General features: G+C 35.1%; 2 protein-coding genes across 2 annotated transcripts; both read right to left on the reverse strand.

The window, feature by feature from the left end:
• Positions 1-963: 963 nt before the first annotated feature.
• On the reverse strand, positions 964-11796 carry LOC124370044 (protein spindle-F-like). The gene is made up of 5 exons (XM_046828363.1): positions 10960-11796; positions 7052-7143; positions 5814-6009; positions 4116-4244; positions 964-1865 (listed from the first exon to the last, which is right to left on the reverse strand). The coding sequence occupies exons 1-5, from the start codon at positions 11453-11455 to the stop codon at positions 1678-1680; spliced, it is 1101 nt and encodes a 366-aa protein (XP_046684319.1). The 5' UTR covers positions 11456-11796; the 3' UTR covers positions 964-1677.
• A 2203-nt stretch (positions 11797-13999) lies between these two features.
• Positions 14000-19513, reverse strand: LOC124368627 (lactosylceramide 4-alpha-galactosyltransferase-like). The gene is made up of 3 exons (XM_046825866.1): positions 18586-19513; positions 16344-16557; positions 14000-14304 (listed from the first exon to the last, which is right to left on the reverse strand). Exons 1-3 carry the CDS (start codon positions 19377-19379, stop codon positions 14032-14034), a joined length of 1281 nt encoding a protein of 426 aa, XP_046681822.1. The 5' UTR covers positions 19380-19513; the 3' UTR covers positions 14000-14031.
• Positions 19514-25917: the final 6404 nt, after the last annotated feature.

The following is a 25917-nucleotide window of genomic DNA, read 5'->3' on the forward strand; positions in this document are numbered from 1 at the left end:
TTTAAATGCCTCCAAAGTTTGTATTAGAAATTCTTTAGTGACAGGGGTTGCTGGAGTAGATCTACTACTTGCTATTGATGTAGACTTGACAGGTCTGCAAACAGCGCACTGGCAATCCCTTTTCGCACCTCGAGTTTTAATAGAGTCCTAATTTTCTTCAGAAATACAGGCTAGGTGGAAAACACTCTGGCACAATCCAACACATTTAATCGATTCATTTTCACTGCTACATTCGGAACCGCACACACACCGCAGATAACCGGCATTTTAGTGTAAAAAATGAACTTTTACAATAAATATAGATTGTCTGAACAAGCCGACCACCACACGTGCCGCAGTTGACCTTTGAGTCTCGTACAGATAGAAATAGCGACCGCACAGCTCGAGCGACTGATAACGACTGTAACGACATGATTATTCCAAGATAAGTGTTCATCTATAGTTAGACCTAGAAATTTTGTACAGTTTTCTTGTGTGTTATAATATCATTGCCTACTATAATTAATGGTTCAATTTTATGTCTATTTTGTTTTGTGAAAAATGTTATATAATTTGATTTACTTGAATTCTGCTCCATATAAGCAGAAATCTCAATGTCATATGGAGATTTTCCCCTCACTTTCATGTTAGTGTCATCTGCATATAAACAAATTTTGCTTAGAGTGGCATGTTTTGTAATTCATTTCAGATAACAAATGAAAAGTAGGGAGCCCAATACTGAGCCTACTTATGTAATATAAAAAAATAATCACCACAGGAATTTTTTTTGCAGCCCTAGAGAAATTCATGCGTGAAGAGGTTAAGAATTTTGTACTATCACACTCTCCACATCTTTCATGTGTGATATTCTTCCTGACAAAGTTGCTTTAAAGTACGTAAAAACATTGGAATTAGAAGGAAAATACCCTTACTTAGAATTTAATCGTACAAATGTACAATATGGAAATAATTATTCAAACTCAATCAACACAAAAATTATTTTTATTATCATTTAAGTTATTTTGTTACAACATGACATAAACAACTTTAGAATAATGCAACACATTGTTTGCAAACATATAGTAACAACTATTTTAATATAAAAACAATTAATGCAACTGCTAGTACAAGGACCACAAAGAAAAATAAAATTACGTATTGGAATGAGTGCGACGATGCACAAGGCATTGCTTATTTTCTGGCTGACCCTTGTATGATATAGCACCACGAAACTGGTTTTACAGTAAGTTTATCACTATTACACTCAACCTCTAATGTTCAAAAATGGTGCAAGTATATCAAAATAATGTACAAGAACTTAACTTATAAAACTGCCAAGACCATAACTTGTTGAAACCAGGCAGTCGCTAGCAGTACTGCAGCAGTGTTCTCAACCGAACTGTGGTAACTTACCTAAGATTCCCTATTGTCCGCTGTATTAGTCAAACTTTTTTCATCAGCAGATATTTACTTACTTTAAATAGTATAGTAATAGTAACAATTAAATAGTATGTACTGTGTACAATTTGATTTTACGTAAACTTCAGTCTTACCAACTTATAGGAAATAACTAAACTAAATATTAAATTAATGGATAACATACAAACATTACAAATTAGAAATTTGTTCTTAACAAATAATTCTCTGCTGCCTAACTACTTTAGTTGTGAAAATCACAAAAATACACAAGTGACAATTTTATTCATTAACATTGTCTCTGGTGACGACGTGGTAGTTGTTGGAGATGATGGAGTCTAAATCGCCATCCTCATCCGAGAAGTGAGTCAGGACGTGGCTATGGAAGTCCTCAAACTTGGCAGATCTGTGGAAGAACTGACTGCACAGTGGGCAGATACGGTCCTCATCGAAGTACTCAAAGTCCGCACCTGCCACACATTACACTTTATTACACAGTTGAACACGTTTAGTAAACTTAACAAATATTCTTGTAAATACACATTTTAAAAGTAGAAATTTAAATTATAATGAGAGTAGTTATTTTAATCCTTTCAGTGCTAAGCACTTATTTTCACCATCCTCGGCACATGACCACAGGGATCGCTGTAGTCTTTAAGAAATGTTTTGGCAATCCGAACCCTGACCAACGTATCTCCAACCATGTAACTTTACAGACAGCTGAAAGCAGTGCTAACCATTTACAGCCTGGTTATAACAGTAAAATATGATGGAAAACCAACACTGCACGACTACAACACTTCTTTTCAAGATTTAGCTGTGGATTTTAAGAGAAAAGGACTTAAACATCTTATATGTTCCCCCATAGGATGTGTGGGAGACAATTTTAATGTGACTGATTTCATTTTTAACTTGAAAAAAATTCAAAGATGAAACAAGTGCAAAATAATTATTGTGTCCTACTTCCAGAACTCTTACCGTCGGCTACGAAATGGATTGTCACATGACGAATTCAACTACCAAATAACAAAACTTATCAATAACAGTTCAAAGTCCGAATTACAACTACCAAAAAGAAACTCACAGTCTTCAACTCCACAACACACTCTTGTCAGCAGATATATCAACTAACTGTGATAGTGTGAAAATAGTGCCGGGGGCCTCACATTTAGTGAGGTCCTAAAGCAGAGAGCACATACAAGTGCGTGTGTGTTAGTAAGTGTTTCTCAGTATAGTTGCAGGGGTACAGGACCCTCTTTACTTTTATTATTTATTAACCATTTTAGTATAAATGTACCATGTTTTTCAATTTTATATGGAGATTGTACGACCTTGTTATGTTACAATACTGACAGTACCAATGTAAAAACCCAGTGTAAAGATTGTTTAGACCAAGAACAGCTCTGGTTCTGTGTAAATAACCTATGAAAGTAAAACTGAACATACAAAAGTGTGATGTGTACTTGGTTAACTATAAAATAAGTTTATACAAACAAACTGTGATTTTTAGTTATATAAGAATTGTAATGCTGTTGTTACTTTTAAATCCATTAATTTTTGTTGTTTTTAACTTACATCTTAGTTGTAAGTAATTTCATGAAGCCTAGTGTGATTTGTTTAACTTAAAATAATAAAAGAATCTAAATCTGAAACATCCAAACATTTTTTTACACAAATCTCATAGGAATCTATCTATTGCAATCTTCCTTATAACAGAATTTCCAGGAGATTTTTTTTGCATTTTCATGGCCCCCAGGACACAAAATAACTGTAATCAAAAAAATATATTAAAAAATATATATATATATATATATATATATATATATATATATATATATATATATATATATATATATATACATAAAAATTTACTTTGTGGGCTTTTAACAACTGCCAAAATCATAACCCAATGCAATAATTGATACAAACTAAACTTGTATAGAGATTTGTGTGGCTTAGAAAAATTTCTCAACCAACCTCAAACAATAAAGTTTCATTATAGCAGCAGTACAATTTTTTGAGAGGTATACAATAATAATGTATCATTACAAGTAAATATACACTTACAAACGTAATTTAAAATGTATTAAAATCAAATCTTGTTTGATGTTTTTAGAAATTACTTTATATGCATATAACAGTTTTTAATCTTTAAATATTTTTAGATGATGGAATTCTTAAATTTTTGAAAGTTTTATGAGTTTATAATCTTGAGTTTGAAACATACTTTTTATTCCGGATGTGCTGCAAGGAATATAGGTATAAGTAGGCTTAAGTATCAAGTTGTACATTTATGAAAAGTATGGACATTTGATGGTCAATTTTATAAAATATCCACCAAAATATCAAGCTAAGTTAATATTAGGATTATTTTATAAATATTTTCACTAAGACATAAATATTCATTGTACGATGTTACGTCCTGTTTTATGAAACTGTATTGTTTTGAGAAATGAACTTAAGAGGTATATTGTTTTATAGTGTCAAAATTCTCAATACACTACTTATTGAGCTGTCCTCTCATTTTTTAAATTATCGGTTCTCTGAAAGAAAAAGAAAACAATTAATTTAATTGTTTTATTTTTCTTTTTCTTTCAGAGAACTGATAATTTAAAAAATGAGAGGACAGCTCAATATAATATCATGGCCAACTGAAGGAGGCCAATCTGTGTACTGCATCTGTTCATAGTCTAACTAAGATGTGCTGAGAAATAACTTACCTGCACCAACTCTGTTATCTCCCATGTCTTCAGGCGGTTCACAGACTTGTGCCTGGTTCTGACTTGTGTTCGCTGCCCCATTTCCTGTTTTTTCATTATTCCGGCACTTCTTGCACGGCAAACCACCATCTATAAAACAAGTCTTGATTATCACACATGAATTTAACAATTAACTCTTCACACACCACTAATAAATCCATTAACTTTCCTATAACACCAAGACAAGTAAACAAATTTTGTTTCTTTAAGTTCAAAGCTAATTATTATTATAGCTAAATTATAAAAGGTAAAAGCAAAAAAGTATAAAACAGGGCATTTTACTTAAAATTAGCGTATTTATTGATAAAAATAAGAAAAGAACTGTTTACAAAACTGTTTATTTTAAATAAATTTTAATTTCATTGTAAAGTATAATTAAACTGAAAAGTTTAACACTACCACATAATGAAGAATAATAACGAGATACATAGTAGAGGCGTGCCCGTGACAACCAAAAAAGTAGTAATACACACCACGGATATGTTTGGTTATGGCTCTGTAGGAGACGCAGAACAGACGAGCAGGTGGTCGGAGTTAGACAAAGGGTGCTCTCCTCCCACCTGCAGAGTGAAGATCGTTTATAAATACTTGCTTGGCACCGCAATAAGCAAGGAAACTCTCCAAGAGACATAATCTACAATATCGGATATAACTGTATTTGGCGTTTTAGTAAAGTCTACCATTCCAATATATCCGTCTACAGCGAGGAAAGGGATAAGAAAAATTAATTGGCTGCTTCCTATCCTCAAATCTCTGATGTGTCACTGCCAAAAAGGTTCTACCAAAATCTCAAAATCCATTTTCTATGGTGTCATACTTTTAATACATATAAAAGAAAACTTGTAAATATTTTTTTAAACTTTAGCAAATACATTACGCATACTAGACAGGATACAAGTGGAAATATGACAATGATCTTTCTGTTATATGAAATATTACATCTCGGTTAAGGCATTGCTATTGTAAAGGCATTACCAATACCTCTGTCTAACTGTGATGGATGGAATGTAAATCCATGGAGAACAGTCATTATATTATACACCACAGACTCATCCCAAGTACTGCATTGCACCTACAAATGTACTAAATAGTGGTGGTACTCCAATAGGTGCATATATTGACAACTACAAACTGCATTCCTTCCTCCCCCCCCCCCCCCAGTTGCATGATTTTTACCTACATAAAGTTTCTTGGTTTACTAATATAGCTCAGATAAAGTATGATTATTATAAAGTATAAACTCTTTAACTTTCCCCTCAAAGGGTTAGATTTAAACACTTTTAAGTAACTAAGGTTTCAGGAAATGTTGACTAACGCACAGACAGTAAAAGGGCATATTTAAAATTTAGCTACCATCGATAAATTTTGTATTTAATACTATAAGATTTTTCATAGTAAAACTAATTATGGTTTTAAAAACTTAACGAGCCATTTCATTTGTAATGCCTTCGACCGAAACTTTTTAAACGTGAATGCTGGTCACTAATGCTGTTTCTTAAAGGTCTTTTCATTATTAAAAGAGCAAAATAAAGTGAAAAAAATAAAAAAAACAATTATTTAGTTACTTTAATCAAGTTATATTTCAGTACAGTATGGATCACTGTCATGATTCGGTTTGATGTAAAAAATTAATCTGAATGGATGAAGTGGCCTACTTACTTTTGATCAATGCTGTGAGAGTCGCTAAGGTGGCTCTGAGGCCGGCCTGCTGCTTCAACAGCTGCTCTTTCTGCTCCCGCATATTCTCCATCACCTTACGCAGATCCTGCGCTACCTCTTCTTGCTCTGTCAAGTCTGCCCCCAGAGTGAAGTCACAATCCTCTACGCTCAGCGTTCCAGTCTGCAAAGCCGACATCTGCAATCACACGTTCCAATGTGCTCCTAATGTCAAACCGAAAACATCACTACTTTTTTGAAAAACTGATTTCTTAGGGATAAGAATTTTCAGGGTTGTATTTAAGACTGAACAACAAATCAATCACAACTGAAGTTCAACTATGAGTTGTACATGAGTGACAGCAATAACTTCAAGGTGTTCCAGAGGAAGAGTTGAGTGACATGAGTATCAAATGCCATTGTCACCTACCCAAGAATCATATGATAGTGTATGGAAGAAGGACCGTAGACTCTAAATGGTGGTTGCAAAAATGTAGTCTTGTTCACTCTTAGGAATATTTCCCTGTTATGCCCATGCCAGTAAAGTGAGAATCAAATGCCATTGCTGGCTACCAAGGAATCCATGTAGTGTATGGATAAAGGACTATAGACTCTAACTGGTTGCAAAAATGTAGAAATTTTCACCTGTAGAAACAATCCCACTCTTATCCCCATGCAAACTAAATTCAAAACTTTCCAGAGTAAGATTTGAATTAAATTAGTATCAAATGCCATTGCTGGCTGTACCAGAATCGTGTAATAACGCATGCTACATGCTTAAATATGCCATAAAAATTAAAACATTTTCTTCCTTATGAATGAATAATGATCAGAGTTGTAAATGTCCGAAATTGTGTTATCCTATTCTCTAAAAGGATAAAACAATTTCAGACATTTTCCATCATTAAATGTTACAAGAATACAACAATCTGGACATCCTCTTCTTCGGGAGTCACAAAAAACCACTTAATACATAGGGAAGGAAACATACATCAAGATTTGTTTTAACCTTGGCTTGTGTATTGTTGTATTGCCCAATGTTTATTTGCGTTTGCTTCCGTATGTCTAAAGTGTTTTTTATATCTGAAGAATGAGGATGGATTTCAATCCTCGAAACGTAGTGCCATACTTTTGTAACATTAACAATTGCTAAAGTCCAAAATCCTGTTATTGTTTCAAATTTACCATCGTCAATAATAAATTTTAAACAATGAACTATTCTGAATTCATAAGACACGCACCTGATCACACTGCTGCTCCAGTTCAATTTTTTCTCTAATAATGCTACTAATAATTTTCAATGAAATTTCTTCCAAACTTCCATCTTTTTCATCTGAAAAATAAGATAAAGTTACATATCAATTTCACTTCAATTCCTTTGCACTGAAAATTGTACCAGATTGGCTCAATAGCAGCATGTTAGACTTATAATTAAAGTAGACTCACTCTACACTTGACTCAGTCTATTCTCAGGTACCCTCTCTCAGTTGATCATTCAGTAAGAAAACTAAAACGTTTTTGGGAATCATACATGGTTTGGAAGTTAATGTAATAAAAAAGACAGGTACACACACATATATGTATATAAACAGGAAATAATCATACAACTTGAAATAATACCATGTTAACAACACTAATTCACACTACCCGATTTTCATCACTTACTTTTACTGTGGAGAAAGTCTTGTTCTTCAGCCTTACATTCATATGAAAACTAAACCTTAATAGGAATAGGAATTTATTTTTTACTTCATCTGTACACATGCAGGTGATAGAGAAATCTTTGCCAAATATTTCACTTAAGACACACAACACACAACAACAATAATATTACTTCACAAGTATACACTATCTTCCTAATTTACTGTATAAGCTAACTGCTATGCTTAAAAATACATAGCTGATAACAGTTTACATTAATTACAGGATTTTAAATTTACATGGCTATTGGCTTTAACAGATATCTGTGGGTAGGTGTTTTATGTGGTACTAGCTTCACAATTTCTTATCCAAAAGTAACGTATATTGTAACTAGAGTTAATTTCAGAGCTTCTTTGTGCATACCAAAAAGGTTAAATGCGAGAACACAAGTGAAAGTGAAATACGGTCATCTTACTCAACTCAAGATGACAACGAAGCAGACTTGGACAGTAAATCTAGGTCTACAGTCTACAGCTAATGTTTAAGGTGAGCTTCATTCATAATCTTCCTTAGAGCCTAGTAAACAAGAGAATGCTAACACCGAAATATAGCGTTAATAGATAGATGAATCAAAACCAAACTATTGGACAGACCAACGGTGTGTTGAGTTTTGAGCAATAGAACCAGAGCTAGCATATGAAACCTGCAGATGTTTCAAATTTAGGTTCTGCTAAAATTTCCATGAGATTCAACCACAAGATTGTTTAAAAATCGCCTTTCAAACCAGTAAAATGCAATTTTCACAAAAAACCATGTAAAATTGTAAAAAATGTAACTTGACAAGTTATTAAGTAAATACTACAGTAAATGGGTAAAACAAAACCATACTGTTGAAGAAACTTTTACTGACCAAGTTGATTTCTAGAATAAAATTCTATTACAGACTTTTTAATAGACTGTAAATAATTCATAAGCCGATTTCCTAACTAGACAAACAGAGTGTTCAGGTTATTTTCCTTCAAAGTTAAAAATATCACAAATCATACCAACTTGAAAAAGTGATACAAAAGAAATTTTCTGTTACAGATCATTGTCAATTCTTCCCTCCTTCACAAAAGTATTTCAACATATTGTTTATAATCAATTATTTAAAATTTCAGAATCTAATAAACTATTAGCCCAAGAACTGTTGTATTTGCCTGAAAATCCCCTGTTACAGCTAGTATAGAATATACTGAAAATATTATAAACCCAGTTGATGCCAATAAAAAGGTAGCCTAATTTCCTTGATTTAGCACATGCCTTTGACAATGTGTCCCATGCCCTATAGATAAACAAACTAAAAAATGGGAATAGGCAGAAGAAATCTAAATTGGTCTACGTCCTATCTTAGCAATTGACAACAGTATGTGGAAACGCAATTCACATCAATTATTCGTTTGGTAACAGCCGCCTTGATTCACGCATGCAACTACCAAACCACAAAACCGGTCATTCAAACAAAACTTCTCTTACGATTATGAAACAAATGAACATAAGAAGGTATTCTTTGAGGCCCAGGAAAAGTACAAATCCACTGGAAGATTAGAAGATAAAGCAGACTATCTTGTAAAGAAGAAGTCTTATGATCTCAGCTTCAGAAAACTCACAATGAGGAGTTTATTTCAGAACCATCTAATAAGAATAAGACTATCTGAAGGGTGATACATTCAGAACGGTTTTCAAAAAAGCCAGTTAAAGACTCATGATGGTCTCTCAAAGTGAAGAACGAAACTATTAGCTGTACTTAGCCTATATGCCAATATTTCAATAGGTTTTTTGTGAGTGCCACTGTGGAAGCTCTAAGGTTATATGTGTCAACAAGAAAAAATGTTAAGCTACATAAAAAAGATGACCACATCTGCTCCTTTTACATCATCAATCTACTAGGAAGTGCAGGAAATGAGATGCATCATCAACTGTGTTAATCCAATCTTCAGTAGGGGTTGATGACATATCATCACAAGTCTTGAAGTTTTGTCAACATGAACTTCTGGTTCAACTGATTAATTTACTAAGCAAGTCCTTTCTTCAAGGAGTGTTCATTACCAAAATTATAACACCAAAGGTCAGCAATTAATTACCAACAATTTATAGTGGAATGTCTAGTTTACAGGCCTAACTTGTATATAGATAAGTCAATCCTGGAAAGGTAGATTCATCTTTAACGTAGGTAATTTTTAATGCAAACTGGGTCCACCTACGGTACATTTTACACCCTATTTTTACAACCTTTACCAATTGTTTTTTCTGGCTCTAGACACTCCATCAATATAAATCTTTTACTAAATTGTTAAGGAATAATCACACTACAAAAAATACTCAACATCCTGCACCTTTAACGTAATCTTTATAATGCAAATACAAACTAGACACTACAAAAGTTATGAACTGGAATTGAAGATTTTGAAATATTAATTAACACTATTTTACAGAAAAAAATACATTATTAAAAACACAACTATACAAAAATAAACAATAGCAAATATTGCATGACAAGAGGTGACACAGGAGCGAAAGATGAACAAAATGAGCTACGGTCATTAAATTTGTAAACTGTGTTGCGCACATTTTCAATAGCAAACACCTGATCATGTAAAGCAACCAATTAATAAATATATGTTCCAAATAATCCCAGTATTAAAACATCTTTCTGGAAGTGGAAGTATACTAGCCTATTTGAAGTAATTTTTAGATGTGGATTTTGTTGTTGTAAATATTAGACCCTACTCTTTTTTATATGTTAACTATATCCATTTACTGGTGGATTGAAATACATTTTTGGCTGCAATATAGTAAGAGGCCACCACTGCAGTCGTATCAGGGTACCAAATTATCAATTAGAAATACTTAAACTATCAAATACAAAAACATTTTAATTACAGTTATTTACAATTAATGTTTATCTGCTCTTTTAATATATTAAATAACAATATTGTTCCAAATTAATTCAAACAAAGTATAATCACTAAAATATGCTATTTGAGTAATGGCCGCTAGTATATGTGTTGTGTCACTAGCTGTCACACACATTAATCCTTAAAAACAGTAAAAAGTAACTAAATTTTAAACTGTTTTGTTTCATTTTATAGATACACATAACATAGCCTAAAGTAGTGTTTTATTCATCAATAAATTATTAATCTTTTAGATTTAAAACAGCTGAATTATATTATAATTTAAAATATCTATAACGTACTTTATGTCAAAATTTTTGTTTCTATAGTTTAGATAACCAAATATGATTCTATTGTGGTGGTGGCCTCTTATTATACTGCAGCCACATTTTTCAATGTATAGACTATTACGGTGATTAAATAGTCAATTTATCTAGGCCTTCACAATTTATTTATCTAGTAAGACTGGTTAAGAGCACGATTAATAAGTTTGTAAATTGATAATTATGATGATATAGGTTATGCTAACATAAACTTGTTTTAACTTATAAGAAATGTACTATTAGGCTTACCGTTATCGACTTCCTTTTCACATGAGTCAACAATATGTATTGACTGGTTGGGTTTTGATGATTCTCCTAGAGAATGCTTGTTTAAGGTATCGGATATTTTTGTCAGATGACTGCCCAGGGAGTGGTTTGCTTCTGTAAGTTTGGACAGACGTGTCCACAGCTGTTTATTTTCTGTTGCCACCATGTAAATATGATGAGTTAACTGTGACTTCTGTCTTGACAACTGGGCAATATGTTCCTGTAAAGCATTTAAAGCTCCTTTGGATTCTTCTTGAACTTCATGTGATCCCACTCTTTGGTTTTCAATACGAAGTCGCAAATTTTCATCTTCTACAACTACTAATCTTTGTTGTAATTGTTGACATCTTTCTTTCATTGTCTGCAAAGCAACCTGGAGAGCATAAAGTGACGATGACATTGTATTGGAAATTTCTTTATCCGTTTTTACAAAATTTCCACCACCAGATACTGAACCATCTTGGCCTTTATTACTCATGGTTAAATATTCAAATAAAATAAACTCAAACTAATAAAACTTAATTGTTAAGTGCTGTGTGAGCTAATTCCGTTATCTTCGTAATACAGTCTGCAGTAAATAATAGATGGAAATCTAAATTCTTCCAAAATTCACAACACAGTCTAATAACCTCACACACGAAAACGTTCGCAGAAAACTCGTAGGGGTATGCTAAACTATGTTATTAACATTTTTAATGCACTTTACAAAGTTATGATAAAAGTAATATACTAATTAGAGCTCTAAGAAGACAGATAACAAAATAATAATAAATAAGTGCTATATCAACACATAACCTCCCATATAAACAAACGAACGCAATGACAAGAACCATTTAATAATTTTATTGAAGGTTTGACAGTTTCCGCCAATAGAACCGAAAATTCCCCGTTTCCCAAATTTCCCTCTAAACTTTTCTTTGCTCCAAAATATCGTATACCAAACAATGAAGGTATGTATTTTATAAGTTTGAAGTAGTAATTACATTACAATAAATGATAACACTCATTATTTATATTTCATAAGACTAGTATACAAGTTTCAAGCAACGTTTTTAAAATTTGATATGTCACTGGAAAGTTGTTTGTCTGTAGATTTTCCAACATCAGAAATACCGTAGAAAATGTTTAATCGCCAGGACAAAACATTTTGTTTAGTAAGCGATAACTTCAGTAATTTTTGCCTCAAAATATAGCAAACTTTTATGCACTGATGTTGTTGACTGGAGTAGACGTAAACTGGGAGAAGTGAATAAAACCTAGCACCTGATAAGGGTTAGCAACTGCTAGGAATTTCCCGGAAATCTAGCATTTGCTTACGAATTCAAGTGATTAAAGAGAAATTGTCCAGGTTTTACAGATAGCAATTGCTTGGGATTTGTTAAGTCACACTCAGGGTATGCTAGCTTTTGGTTAGTCGATAGTTTTACCTCATACAGAGTTCATGCACGTGGGGTAACCAAAACAGTATAGTGTTCATAGAGAAATAATCAAGTATAAAGAACTTGCGGTTTCATACGGAAAGCGTCGATATTGTCACTGGGGAGTTTTTAAATGCAAGTGATAATCGTGGGTATGGACATTCTCCTAGAAAAAATAGAGATATTCTTGCGTTTTGTGAACGATCATGGTTTTCAGACAGCCATTACCGAATATGTATGTGTTCATAGATGTAAAGCATGCAAAACTGTAAGCCATGTCATTGATAAAACTATTGGTAGAGTTAATTTTTTAATCAAATTCCCAACACCATTATATGTAAACGAAGCAAAATTTCTGTACCAGAAAAATTTTCGTTTATATATTGTCATTGGTGCACTAGATTTCATACACATACAGATTAAGAAACCTACTCTGTATGGTGACCAGTATCTTAACACGAAAGGGCCTATAACAATTAATGTTCAAGGTACATGTGATGCTCTTGAAAGATTTACAAGCATACACGCAGAGTAGCCTTGGCGTCCGCTTTTAGTGCAGGAGTCCAGTGAGGGAAATCCTGTCCCATTTTAATGGTGGGGCTTGTCTTCTTGGCGATTCTGGGTACGGAATATCGCCATGGTTGACAACTCTATTTAAACCGCCGACTAATGAAGTAACTAACTAATAATAAATGTACTAATGCAAGTAATGCAGAAACTTTAACTTGTGTCATGCTATGGAAAGAATTATCATTGAAGAGATGCTTTGGGCAGCTTAAGAGACGATTTACCATTTTAAGACATTTTGTTCGGGTACCTTTAGATAAAGTTCTGAAAGTAGTTGTCTGTTGTGCTGTGCTTCACAATATAACTAAACATCTTGGAAATCGTGTATTTCATATTGTATCCACTCACTCTGCCCCATTTCCTCAAACATCCTTGTGTAGTTGTGCACACACACACACACACACACACACACACACACACACACACACACACACACACACACACACACACACACACACACACACACACACACATACTCACCATCAGATGCTCACACTCCACTCTACAAGCAAAAAAACTTTGCCAATTTTGATAAACAAGAAAGTCATCAAATTCCGTTTGAGTACCCAAAGAGCAGGTATCTCTGGTGGCAGTTTGCATTTTCATTTCGTCTCTTTTTATTCTTACTCTGTTCAAATGCATTTTTTAAAAACAAAACTATACTTTGTAGTTGGGAATTGAAAGTAAACTTTAAATTAAAGTTTAAAAACTGTATGTATACGATTATAAGAAAAGTTTTAATCGATGTTGTAGTATTATAATAATTATAATAAATACATTAAAAGCAGTTTATTTGTTCATAACTTCACTTCTAAGTAGTGTAAAAAGTTTCAGAAATATATCTAAAACTGTTTCAGCTGCAGAACAGTTATAATGGACACATGTCGGGCCGCAGAGCGAGCTGCTGCGTGACACCCAGGTTGTGTCATTACGGTTTATTATGGCATAGATAAGTTGTACTTAACCGCTTCACGAAGTCGTAGCTTCTATTGCTAGATACATAGATGTGTTACGGGTAAGGATTGCCACACTAAAGATCTCGTTTAACAGTTTAATTGCAGAAAACACATCAAAACCGCGTTCCACAATTCCTGTAGACCCGGGGGCAAAACTCTTCAGCCAGGAGCGAGTAAGCCTGTGTGGAGCCGACCCTACACTTCTTGTCGTGACTCAGTTTGTTCCAGATGTGAACACTGTACGCCCACAGCTTCGCACTCCTAACTATTTCCTTTCCTAGATGATCGTCGAACAGGTCAAACGCCCTCGAGTAGTAAACGGGGTAAAATATGTAGTTCGGGTGCACAGTGAAATTCCCCTTGCACTCGGCCACAGCTTTTGTCACCTGAAACAACAAATAATTGTACACCATGGCTTATGAGTTAAATCTTTACTACAGATTAAACTTATAGGCATGTTTGATCGACGAAGAAAAGATTATACCGATTCACCATTACTGTTGACAATATCAACACGTATCATCACTAATAGGCTACTTCATAATAGATTCAAGATAATTGTAGCATTTATTTTAGCAGCAAGCAAGTTTACCTCTCCAGGAATCCTTAGGTCGACTTCGGGTTTGTTGTGGATTATAGTAACCCCCGACAGTGGTGAAATTGGATCGGTAAGGTAAGCTTTAGGTTTAATCATCCGAGTCCCATCTAGTGCAAAAATTAATTGTATTGCATAATAATAACCACCGGAATGTTATCCGAATCTAATTAATTTTTAGTTCTGAACATGTACATTAATCTCATCATCAATACAGGGTCGGTTATTCAGTTATTTGATTTTATACATATCTACAGTTCATATACAACTATCTAATGAGTTGGCGTTATATTTACTATGGATTATAATAGAAGAGTAACAAAGAACAATAAAACACTTTTATCCAGAACTTTATTACGAGGCATGGAGTATATTTGCTCTGGGGCTAAACTCCTCCCTCAAAGAGCTTGGTACGAGCTTCTTGTGGAATATCTTATTTTTATAAAGTGCTGTTTTAAACTATCCATGTTTAGGATTAGTTATTTATATAAACACAGACTATAATAACCGTAGAAATGAAGTCTGTTTCGGCTGGACCTCTTTCGGTAGCCTACCACTCTCGCTAGGCAGCATTTTGGGGCTGACTAAATGTCACTGCCCTGCCCCAAGTTATGTTTCCAAGCCTAACCTCTTTAACATCTTCACTGCTGGTATATACTAAGTGACGATAAGTATTCAGGTTTCTCATAAAACAACAAGAGCACTAGAGTGTTTGTCGTAGTCAACGTAAAGGTCTGTAGAAGTCTGTAGTATGGACGCCGCGCCGTCTGCACTTAAATTCATCATTTATATATATATATATATATATATATATATATATATATATATATATATATATATATATATAAATTACATTTATACATTTATATTTATATAAATTACTTTACAAAAAAACATAAAAATTACATTACAACCAATATAGTAAAACTATTAAACAATGAGGAAAAACACATCCTTAAACGGCACACAGGGATCCACTGGACTCCAAGACTAATAAAGTTGTTTATTACTCAGGTGACAGCTGGCAACTAACTCGGCCAGTGATGGGACTTGGAAGCTTCGTGGTGCCAACTAAAATTGCTTGGGTACGTACTAAAAGTTCCAGCGACAAACTTAAACGACAAATTAAAAAAAAAAAATAATTTATGTGGGATCCTGTGGACCCCAGTGTACTCTTTGAAGATTAGTTTAGTATGAATATTCTTCCACATCCCCAACATTGTGGACATTTACTAACAGTAAACATTTATACCTAAAGTTAACCATTGCTTAGTTTGGATTTGGAATTTAAGTCAAATTTTGTGTTAGCAAACATTTAGTTTTATATTTTTATGTACATTCTTCTGTTATGTCTCTTTTTATTTTTATTTTGAGGGGGTGGGTTAAATGTAAGAAATATCATATCGCCCAAACACCACTTGTGTAAATAATATATTTTTCGTTTAATATTATTCAACGAACAGCATACTCGATTAGATACATGTGTGCCATGTATTCTCATTTATCAAAGTTTTCAGTTATTTACCATAACCGCGTGTATAATAATCCAGTTTTGCACTGAATTTTATTTCCGGGCATACGCTGCAAACTTTTATGGAGTAGTTCCTTTTGGGTCTATTTTTAGTCTTGAATTGAATAGATTTAAACTCCAACTATAATAAAAAAATCATTTTTATCTTAAGAAGTATTTTGTTAGAGGAAAAGATATTATAACATAATATATGCATAATATAACTAAAATTAATGTTTACATTGATAAAAGGGGAAAAAACGAAACAATTGTGGAGGAGTAGAGAAGAGTTTCGAGGAATGGACAAACCTTGAGCTTACCGATGGCACCTTGCACTCCTGGAGTGCGGTACGTGTGATAAGCATCGGTCCGTTGTTGGACCAGCCGGCGCCGTTGAAATGTCGATTCATGTGTTGCAGGGCTCTCTGCACCATCTCATGGCCCGGCCCGGTAGGCTCGAAGTTCAGGACACCACTGGCTATGGTCCGGACGTCCTGCATTCCTGCCCAGTTGCTCCCTAGTCCGTGCAGTGACCTGTAACGTCACATGACTGTCCCCAAACTACATCGAGATTGCTATGACTATGGTCCGGACTTCCTGCATTCCTGCCCAGTTGCTCCCCAGTCCGTGCAGCGACCTGTAACGTCACATGATGTCTCCAACTACATCGAGATTGTTATGGCTATGGTCCGGACTTCCTGCATTTCCAGCCCAGTTGCTCCCTAGTCCGTGCAGTGACTTGTAACGTCACATGATGTCTCCAACTACATCGAGATTGTTATGGCTATGGTCCGGACTTCCTGCATTCCAGCCCAGTTGCTCCCTAGTCCGTGCAGCGACCTGTAACGTCACATGACTGTCTACAAACTACAGTTGGAGGAATTTAGCTGTGCTCGTAGGGCCCTAATACTACCCTTTCAACAAATAAACGCCAATTGTGTGGTGGGTTGCGTTTACGTGCTAGCCGCTGAGATGAAGGCGCAACAATCGCTTAAACTCACGATTTCGATTTGCAGATTAGTATTGACAAATACGTCATTTTCAAAAACACGTTAAACAACATTATAACAACTGAAAAACAAGGATAAGTCCTATTATTGTATATTATTCGGTATTATCTTATTATTTAATTCCACCACAATCAGCGCTGTCACAAAACAGACTGATTGTGGCGAGTGCGATGAGTTATTTGGGCCAATACGATTCCTGAAAGGAGGGTTTTAACCATGAGTCAAAGGAAATGTTTTCGGGACGCAGCGCATAATGCTACCCCGCCCCCCTCTCGCCTATCACCACACACTCAAGGTCACGCGCACAGCTAAAGTCCTCGAACTGTACATCGAGATTGCTATGGCTATGGTCCGGACTTCCTGCATTCCAGCCCAGTTGCTCCCTAGTCCGTGCAGCGACCTGTAACGTCACATGACTGTCTACAAACTAAAGTTGGAGGAATTTAGCTGTGCTCGTAGGGCCCTAATACTACCCTTTCAACAAATAAACGCCCAATTGTGTGGTGGGTTGCGTTTACGTGCTAGCCGCTGAGATGAAGGCGAAACAATCGCTTAAACTCACGATTTCGATTTGCAGATTAGTATTGACAAATACGTTATTTTCAAAAACACGTTAAACAACACTCTAACAACTGAAAAACAAGGATAAGTCATATTATTTATACTATTTGGTATCCTCTTATTATTTAATTCCACCACAATCAGCACTGTCACAAAACAGACTGATTGTGGCGAGTGCGATGAGTTATTTGGGCCAATACTGTTCCTGAAAGGAGGGTTTTAACCATGAGTCACAGGAAATGTTTTCGGGACACAGCGCATAACGCTACCCCGCCACCCCTCCCGCCTATCACCACACACTCAAGGTCACGCGCACAGCTAAAGTCCTCGAACTGTACATCGAGATTGCTATGGCTATGGTCCGGACTTCCTGCATTCCTGCCCAGTTGCTCCCCAGTCCGTGCAGCGACCTGTAACGTCACATGATGTCTCCAACTACATCGAGATTGCTATGGCTATGGTCCGGACATACTGCATTCCAGCCCAGTTCCTTCTCAGTCCATGTAGTGACCTGTAACGTCACATGATGTCTCCAACCGCATCGAGATTGCTATGGCTATGGCCAGGACGAATCTGCGCGCTATTCTAGCTGCTGATTGTATACGGACAGTTTATAATTTCTACAAATTACTGCCTTATGAAATGTAAAACTCTTGCAGAATCTGAATAACTTCTATGTTTTAAGAAAATAACAGTATATACATTAATTATGTAAGCACATTTCTATACTACATTGCAGATGTAGTATTCATTCAAATGAGTCATTCATTCATCAATTAATCTTTATTTATGAGGTATTGTTTACGATTCCAGATTCTATCAAAGTTGAGTGTTCATTTCCGTTTCTTATGCGATTTTGTGGAGTTTGTACTTGATCAAAAGCCCTTATTCTAACACAAGGAAATACCTACCTTGCTAGTGTTGTCTAAACCAGAGCAGCTGAACCATTTTATATGCAAACTGAACCATGTAAGTGTAGACACTTCCTTACTTGATTGTGACGACATCCAGATCACAGTAGGTGCCGCCGAATCTCCACAGAAGGGTGAACCTCAGAGCGTCGCTGGTGTGCTCGATAGGGTAATACGAGGTTTCCAGTTGCTTCTTATCGTACAGTTCTTGCAGTGGAGTTCCCGTAAAGATTTCCGAGTTGTTCAACTTCACCACATAGACGTTCGGGTAAGCGAATAGTTTCTCTACATATTTTGGGGAACGCTCGATGAAGTTGTCGGTCAGAGGGCACGAGTGGAAGACGTACAGTGTCCGGTCCAAGTTCGCGAGTGCCGTGGACTCAATCGCGCAGCACTGTCGGGCGTTCAGCACGAATTCGCCATTGAAATTAAACATTTTCGCTGTTTTTTCTGTAGCACACTTGGTTTCGACAAAGAATACGTTGCTGGTAGACTTTTTTATGTCTTTGACTTTAACAAAGACGTCCCTGGGTTTTACAGTTTTCGTTTCGTTACTCGCGGCTTTGGACTGTTTGACATCAACGATTTTTTCTCCACTCTCTGAACTTATGATTGTGATAGTTAGGTTAGCGTTTTGTTCACCATCCTGTTTGTTCTTAAGGCGTTCATCGAAATAAACCTCGTGTACACCCATTCCAACAACTCTCGAGTAGAGCCTTCCTGTCGGCAATATATTTAAAAGTCTGGATCTGTAAAACGGTTCTTCCCCCCGGGGAACATTTGTCAATTCAATCCACAGGGACAGCACAATTGCGGAAAAGATAACCGATAACGCAACTAACTGTATTCTCTTCTTAGTTTTGCTCAAGCACATTTTTACTAACGTAGTTTATATATAAAAATATAACTTCGAAGAGAAACTGACAGGATGGTAATCGTCAAAATGGCGTTTCTCAGGCGTACCTAAAACGAAATAAAACATTATATAGGCAAATGAAATAATTGTATACCATCGAGACTCGAAGTTGAAGGAAAACATATTAAATTATAATAAACAATACAGCGAAGAAAGTAATACGAATAATACTAAACATTTGAGATCGTCGAAGCTCTTTTTTTAAGGAAGATTAACTAAGTTTATAAAAGACGAATTTACTTCTTTTAGTGAAATAAAATGTGTGTTGCCTTGTGTTAAAAAGTCGTGTCGCGTACTTTTTGTTTGGTTTAGTTTTTGTAAGTAGCTTGTTCTATTTTACCCTTTCAACGAGTCACGTAAAGAACCGAAATAATCACTTTCTTCATAAAATTACATTGTTTATAGCTTTTAAAATATCCAAATTATTGAGTAATCCAGTTTTTCGAGTGAAAACATTGAGAAAGCACAATACTATAGAGTCGAAGGAAAATATTTGCATTTCAAAACGGATTCAATTAATCTTTTACGCCACAGTCGCAGTGGGTATTACATTTAGTGAAGGATACTGCTTTTAATCGGAAAAAGGTACATTCATGGGCGTTATTTAACGTAACAGGATAAACAACAGTGTTGCCGTGCGGTCGTTATTTAATAACAGGATAAACAATAGTGGTGCCGCGCGGTAGTTATTTAACGTAACGTGATAATAACTGGTTGTGATATTGATCTCAGATTATTTTATGAAAATGCTCAGAATATGTTTACAAAATTCAAATCGAGGCATTAATAAGAATATAAAGTTATTAAATTAAATTCCGAGGACATATTGAAAGCAATAATACAAAAGACAAAAGTCGTACGACTTTTTGAAAGGAAACTAAGATTTCTCTTCTATCTGATACAAATAAACACGCCAGTGTTCCAAGTGTCATTGTCATCCTTAAATACAAAATATTTTATAACAAGAAATTTGTACTTAGTTTTGAATGAATGTTGATTGCAGGTTTTCCTATAACACTGAGTTATTTCAAGCATTAAGCCCTCTGTAAAAGATTCAGATTCGTATGGCTAGCGGAGCAGCATTCACCTTGGAAGCAGCCCATTATATTTTGAGTACCACATGTTTGAAGATATATTGTCTTATATATTGTAAAACTCGAAAAAATCTTGGTAAAACTGAGGAGGTGTTAGTTTCGGTCTAAACGGTGGTTGGACTACTGTTTGGAAATGCTTTTCAATCAGTGTAAAAACATTATTTCCATAATCCCCCTGACAGCGAGAAAAGAGTATACTCGTATGCATTCACTGACATATGCCACTAGTTAAGAGGGTCTACTAGTTATGAGGGTAGCGGGAAACGAAACACTCTGCTCATTCAGAAAATAATTCTACTTACGATTGAATCTTTGCTTGCTTTACACGAGGATCTAGTCTCAGTGTATAACATAGTGTATACATAATGATGTGTAGGCTAAGACCTAATGTCCGGTGAGCTAAGGAGGGAACAACTGTTGGCTGAAATGAAATCTTGTCATTGACTTTTAACATTAGATTTCCACTCTATTAGTTTTTTCTTTTAACTTCATTAATACAAGTTAAATTACATGAAAAACATAAAACCAATATTTTAACACTTTTATTGTTTTGTGAGGCTTTTCGATAGCGAGGCTATCTTCTTCAGACACATCACAAAATTTTTGTGATGTGTCTGAAGAAGATAGAATCGCTACCGAAAGGCCTCACAAAACAATAAAAGTGTTTAAATATTGATTTTATGTTTTTCATGTAATTTGAACAGTGACCAATATAAGCTCCATCTACAGCATTAATACAAGTGTTTATGTTTTTTCTCGTTATCATGGTTGTTCATAAGACCAATATAAAAATATTGACTGACGCCCAGCCAAACCCCATGAAGTGAGACGTATCAAGATTGAACTAAGTGTTGCCCATATAGTAATCTTCATGCAACATTTCAAGTAAATATGTCAGTTCGTTTTTGAGATATTGTGCGGACAGACAGACATACAGACATAAATGAAATTTTTCAGTTCCTCAAGTGATAGTCTTCACTAACGCTGAGCCCACTAGCTGATGAAGATGGAAAAAGAACAAACTCTAAACGATCCTCGTCATACTTGACCGTAGAAGTACTTCGTATAGGCCTACTCCATGTTCAGTACACGAGCACACTTGCCATTAACGAACACTCAATTCTGTCAGAAACCCCCTTTAAGAATGTTATGAGGGGAGAATGTTGTAACATTCTGAAAAGAACATTTTTCATATGTATGTTCTGAAGCTGCCAGACTAGATAGAAAATGAAGAACTTTTATTTGAATAAGACATCTAAACAGGGAAAGCATTTATTTGTAAGTGCAGGAAAAACACCCGAAAGAATGTAGTAAAATGGGTTACATCTTATTAAAAGCAACTTTTTATGGTAAAACAAATACTCCTCAAAGTTTAATATTTTAAGGATTTTGACATTTTACTACTTAATTTAGCAATAATAATAAATATATGTTATAATTTTAAAGAAAATATAGTGGAAATAGAAGTCCAAAAATTAAGAGCTGATATTACTTTACACACATTTTAAATACTATACTATTTTTCTACTAGTTTAAATTTTAATCCGTCATATTTGGGTTGGCTTAATTAAAATCTTTGCTTAACAAAGATCATTCCTATCTTGCCTAGTTTACCGCCAGTCTGTCTGTTTGTGTTTTAGGAGGGAAATGTATCTTTAGAGTAAATAAAAATATAAAGTTCGAATTGTGCAAAATGTATAGTCCAATTAAGATCTGTTTTTAAATATCAGAAAACATATCATATCAGGTTTTAAAATGGCGCCCATACACAATTTTTAAACGTAATCGTGGTAAGCATAAAACATAACGTAAATTTCACGTTTTAAACTATTCTCTAAAATTAAAATTTTCTGAGATCTAAATAGTGACCTCCTCGAGTTGAGCACCATGTACATCTTGTGTTTAACGTCTACCTATGTATGTTATTGTAGTATACCAATTTTTGCAATCCCATCTAATTATTGTTATAAACATCTGAAGTTCATATAATTTCTTATGAACTTAGAAGAAAGTTGATGACTTCCTCTGCCTTGATCTGGAGTCTGCTCTGTTATTCGATGCCAGTTGATGACTTCCTCTGCCTTGATGTGGAGTCTGCTCCGTTATTCGATGCCAGTTGATGACTTCCTCTGCCTTGATGTGGAGTCTGCTCCGTTATTCGATGCCAGTTGATGACTTCCTCTGCCTTGATCTGGAGTCTGCTCCGTTATTCGATGCCATTTGATGACTTCCTCTGCCTTGATCTGGAGTCTGCTCCGTTATTCGATGCCAGTTGATGACTTCCTCTGCCTTGATGTGGAGTCTGCTCCGTTATTCGATGCCAGTTGATGACTTCCTCTGCCTTGATGTGGAGTCTGCTCCGTTATTCGATGCCAGTTGATTACTTCCTCTGCCTAATCTGGAGTCTGCTCCTCTCAACTCCCGTCTCAAGCATTTGAGATCAGCTTCCAGCACTTCTATCGAGGTTGGCACGCGCTGACGATCGGCAGTTAGTTGTGTTACACGTTCCTCTTCTAATGTTCACGATGTGAACACCAGTGTTTAGTGTCGCCTTGCGCCCGAGCCCACATTCTCCGCCTTACAATCTTCAAGTGCAGGCCACACACTTGTCTTGGAAGCTTTTATGTAGGTGAATGTAACAGCTTTCAGCAAAAGAGAGTCCACCTTGAAGATCCGTTACCTTATTTTCTATCTCATTATTTTGCACAATTTTTTCACTTTCTCCATCACGTTACTGACATGTGGTTGCTTCTCGCTGGGTCCTCACCGAATGTGGCGATGGTCGAACGAAGCTCAGTATAAACGATGGATGCGACATCAATTACTTCCCGATCAAGAAAGCACAAACCATCTGTCACACCTTGCAAGTCTGTGGAACGTGCGATCGGAGTCATTTTTGCGCAAATTTAATAGTCTAATTAGTTCAATCGTCAGAAATGAAATATAAACACCAGTATAAATGTAACAGTAATAAAATTAATTGTAATACAAAGTGTATTAAAAGTACTGACGGTTTTAAAATTAATAATAACATTAAAAGTTAAAAGAGTTTGAAAACAATGTAAAAATAAATCCAAAAACAAATTATTAACATTGATATTATTTAATTCAAGTTCTTTAAAAATTAATAATTAACAGCAAATAATTTATAAATAACAAATACAATAATAATAAATATTAATAATAATAATCACATTGGATTAAACCAATTGCTACAACTAGTAATAATATACATTTAATTGGCATTTATTTGAAGCAAAAAGTTCTGCTAAGAAGTAGATTCGAACCAGCGAGCTTGAAGTCTGTAACAAGAAGCGGCGTGACTTAAGTTCACACAGCCGGTGATAACGTCGGCAGCTGCTGGTATATCAGTTGCGTGACAGCAACACGTGTTGCACGAACCCCGTGTGAGGCTGGTTCTTCACGACACATTGCTAACAGACAAATACACCAGCTACTCACTCGAGCCTGCACACTATCCGGGCAGAAACACACTAAATAGTAGGCGTTGTCAATTTTCCTGTCACTGTCTACTGAAGAAAGCTGGCTGTCAAATTACCAATAAAATAAATGATCGAAGACGTAAAATGTTCACGTTTCCCCTTACGCTCCAGGTGTACCTATCTGCAGTTATATGTGCAAATAGAAATGAAAAGCACTAACAGTTATAAAGGACCAAAAATGAATACACTGATCAATTCTTTCCCGATGATGACACACATTTCTTCAAAGAAGTCCAATTTAGGAGTAAGTTCATTGCCAAGGCGTTGGAGTCCAGGAAGAGGAGCGAAGTACTCATAGTTTCTATCTTCTATCATGCTACCTGCGGCGAGTTGGTGTAGGGATGCGGAAATCGATCCGACTGAGGAGATGAGAAGAGTCGATAAAATGGTTAAGAAGCTTGAACAGAAATGTGGCGTCCTGAATTCGTTTTTTATTGTATAAATACATGAGTCAAATATGATTATCAAGGTATTCAAATTGCACTTCAAGATAGGGAAAACAAATTCTCATTCCAAAAAACGCAAAAATCTCCTTTGTATCCTCTCTGAAAGCGAAATACGTTTATTATAGTGAGGAGACCAGACCACGTAACTGTATTCAAGAATTTTCCGAATTAAGGTGACATCATAGGCGTGTCTAAGGTGACCTTATGGAGGGGGGGGGGTTACCACTAAATGTTTTCCGTACCTCTCAGTCAAGCTATGGTACGGGAGCACCCCCCCCCCCCCCCAACCAGAAATATGTTAAATGCTAATGATATTAAACATTGTATGGTTCAAAGCCGTCTGAGAGCACTATTATTAATTTTTTTTGCTCTACAAAAACGGCGATAGCATTAGGGAAAATTTACCTTTTTGGAGACCGCCAGAGGACACAAAAGAATTTCAAGAAATTTATTAATGAGAATAATAGAGGCTCGGAAATATTGCCACATCTTAAGAACTAAAAGACACATTCTTCACCTATTATCTAGAATGTACACATTCTAATATGGGCTTTCAGGATATTTTACATATATACTACATATGTTTTACGCGAAAACATGGGTCGTGTATTTGTATTACTTAAATAATATTTATTTTACATTTAAATGTTTTTTTTTTTATTTCAAACTTCGTCATCCCAGATAAAAAATATTGTGATGCAAATTGACATGAATTTTTATAGAGGATATATTTACTGCGTATAGGTACATAAATTTGGAGACATGAAAATACTAATTGGGTTTTTTACCGGGGCTGAGCAGTTGACGTCCACTGCGTGCATTCCGCACAGACGCAGCAAACGCTCGGCTATGAACGAATATAGACATACAGAGTATGAACTTCAAGATAAATATAATTTACAAAGCATGATACTGTATTTCGTTACTTTGGTTGTGTAATGTTGAATTTCGTACACGACGTGTAACACAAACACGTTATAACGATCGGTTAATAATTATCGTTATAATTAATGAACGTACACAAATATAAATCGACGAAAAATAAACCTATTTTGTTTTTGGCTATATTAATGTCATCTTACTAGTGATAACAAAGACTATATTGCCATATTAGACATTCTTGTGGGTTCCAGCCCATACAAACTATTACAGGCATCAACAACCTGAGATCTGACAGAGAAGGCACGGCATAGGCAACATTTTCTGTTAATCTTTCACATAGAAAATTAGTCTTTTATTTAGCAATATCTTAGAATCATGTCCACTGAAATTTAAAAAGTAAAACTGATATTTTTTAGTATGAAAAGTGTCGAGAAACATTGCAATACAAAAATTAAAGTATTCAATCAAAGAGATGTTGAAAGATAATCATTGATTTTTTATAACCAAAGTTATTTAATTATAAAATATCCGATGAAAACCTCGCTAAACGTGCTTCTACTTTACGTGTCAA

Source organism: Homalodisca vitripennis, chromosome X (genome assembly GCF_021130785.1).
Source record: "Homalodisca vitripennis isolate AUS2020 chromosome X, UT_GWSS_2.1, whole genome shotgun sequence".
Taxonomy (NCBI): domain Eukaryota; kingdom Metazoa; phylum Arthropoda; class Insecta; order Hemiptera; family Cicadellidae; genus Homalodisca; species Homalodisca vitripennis.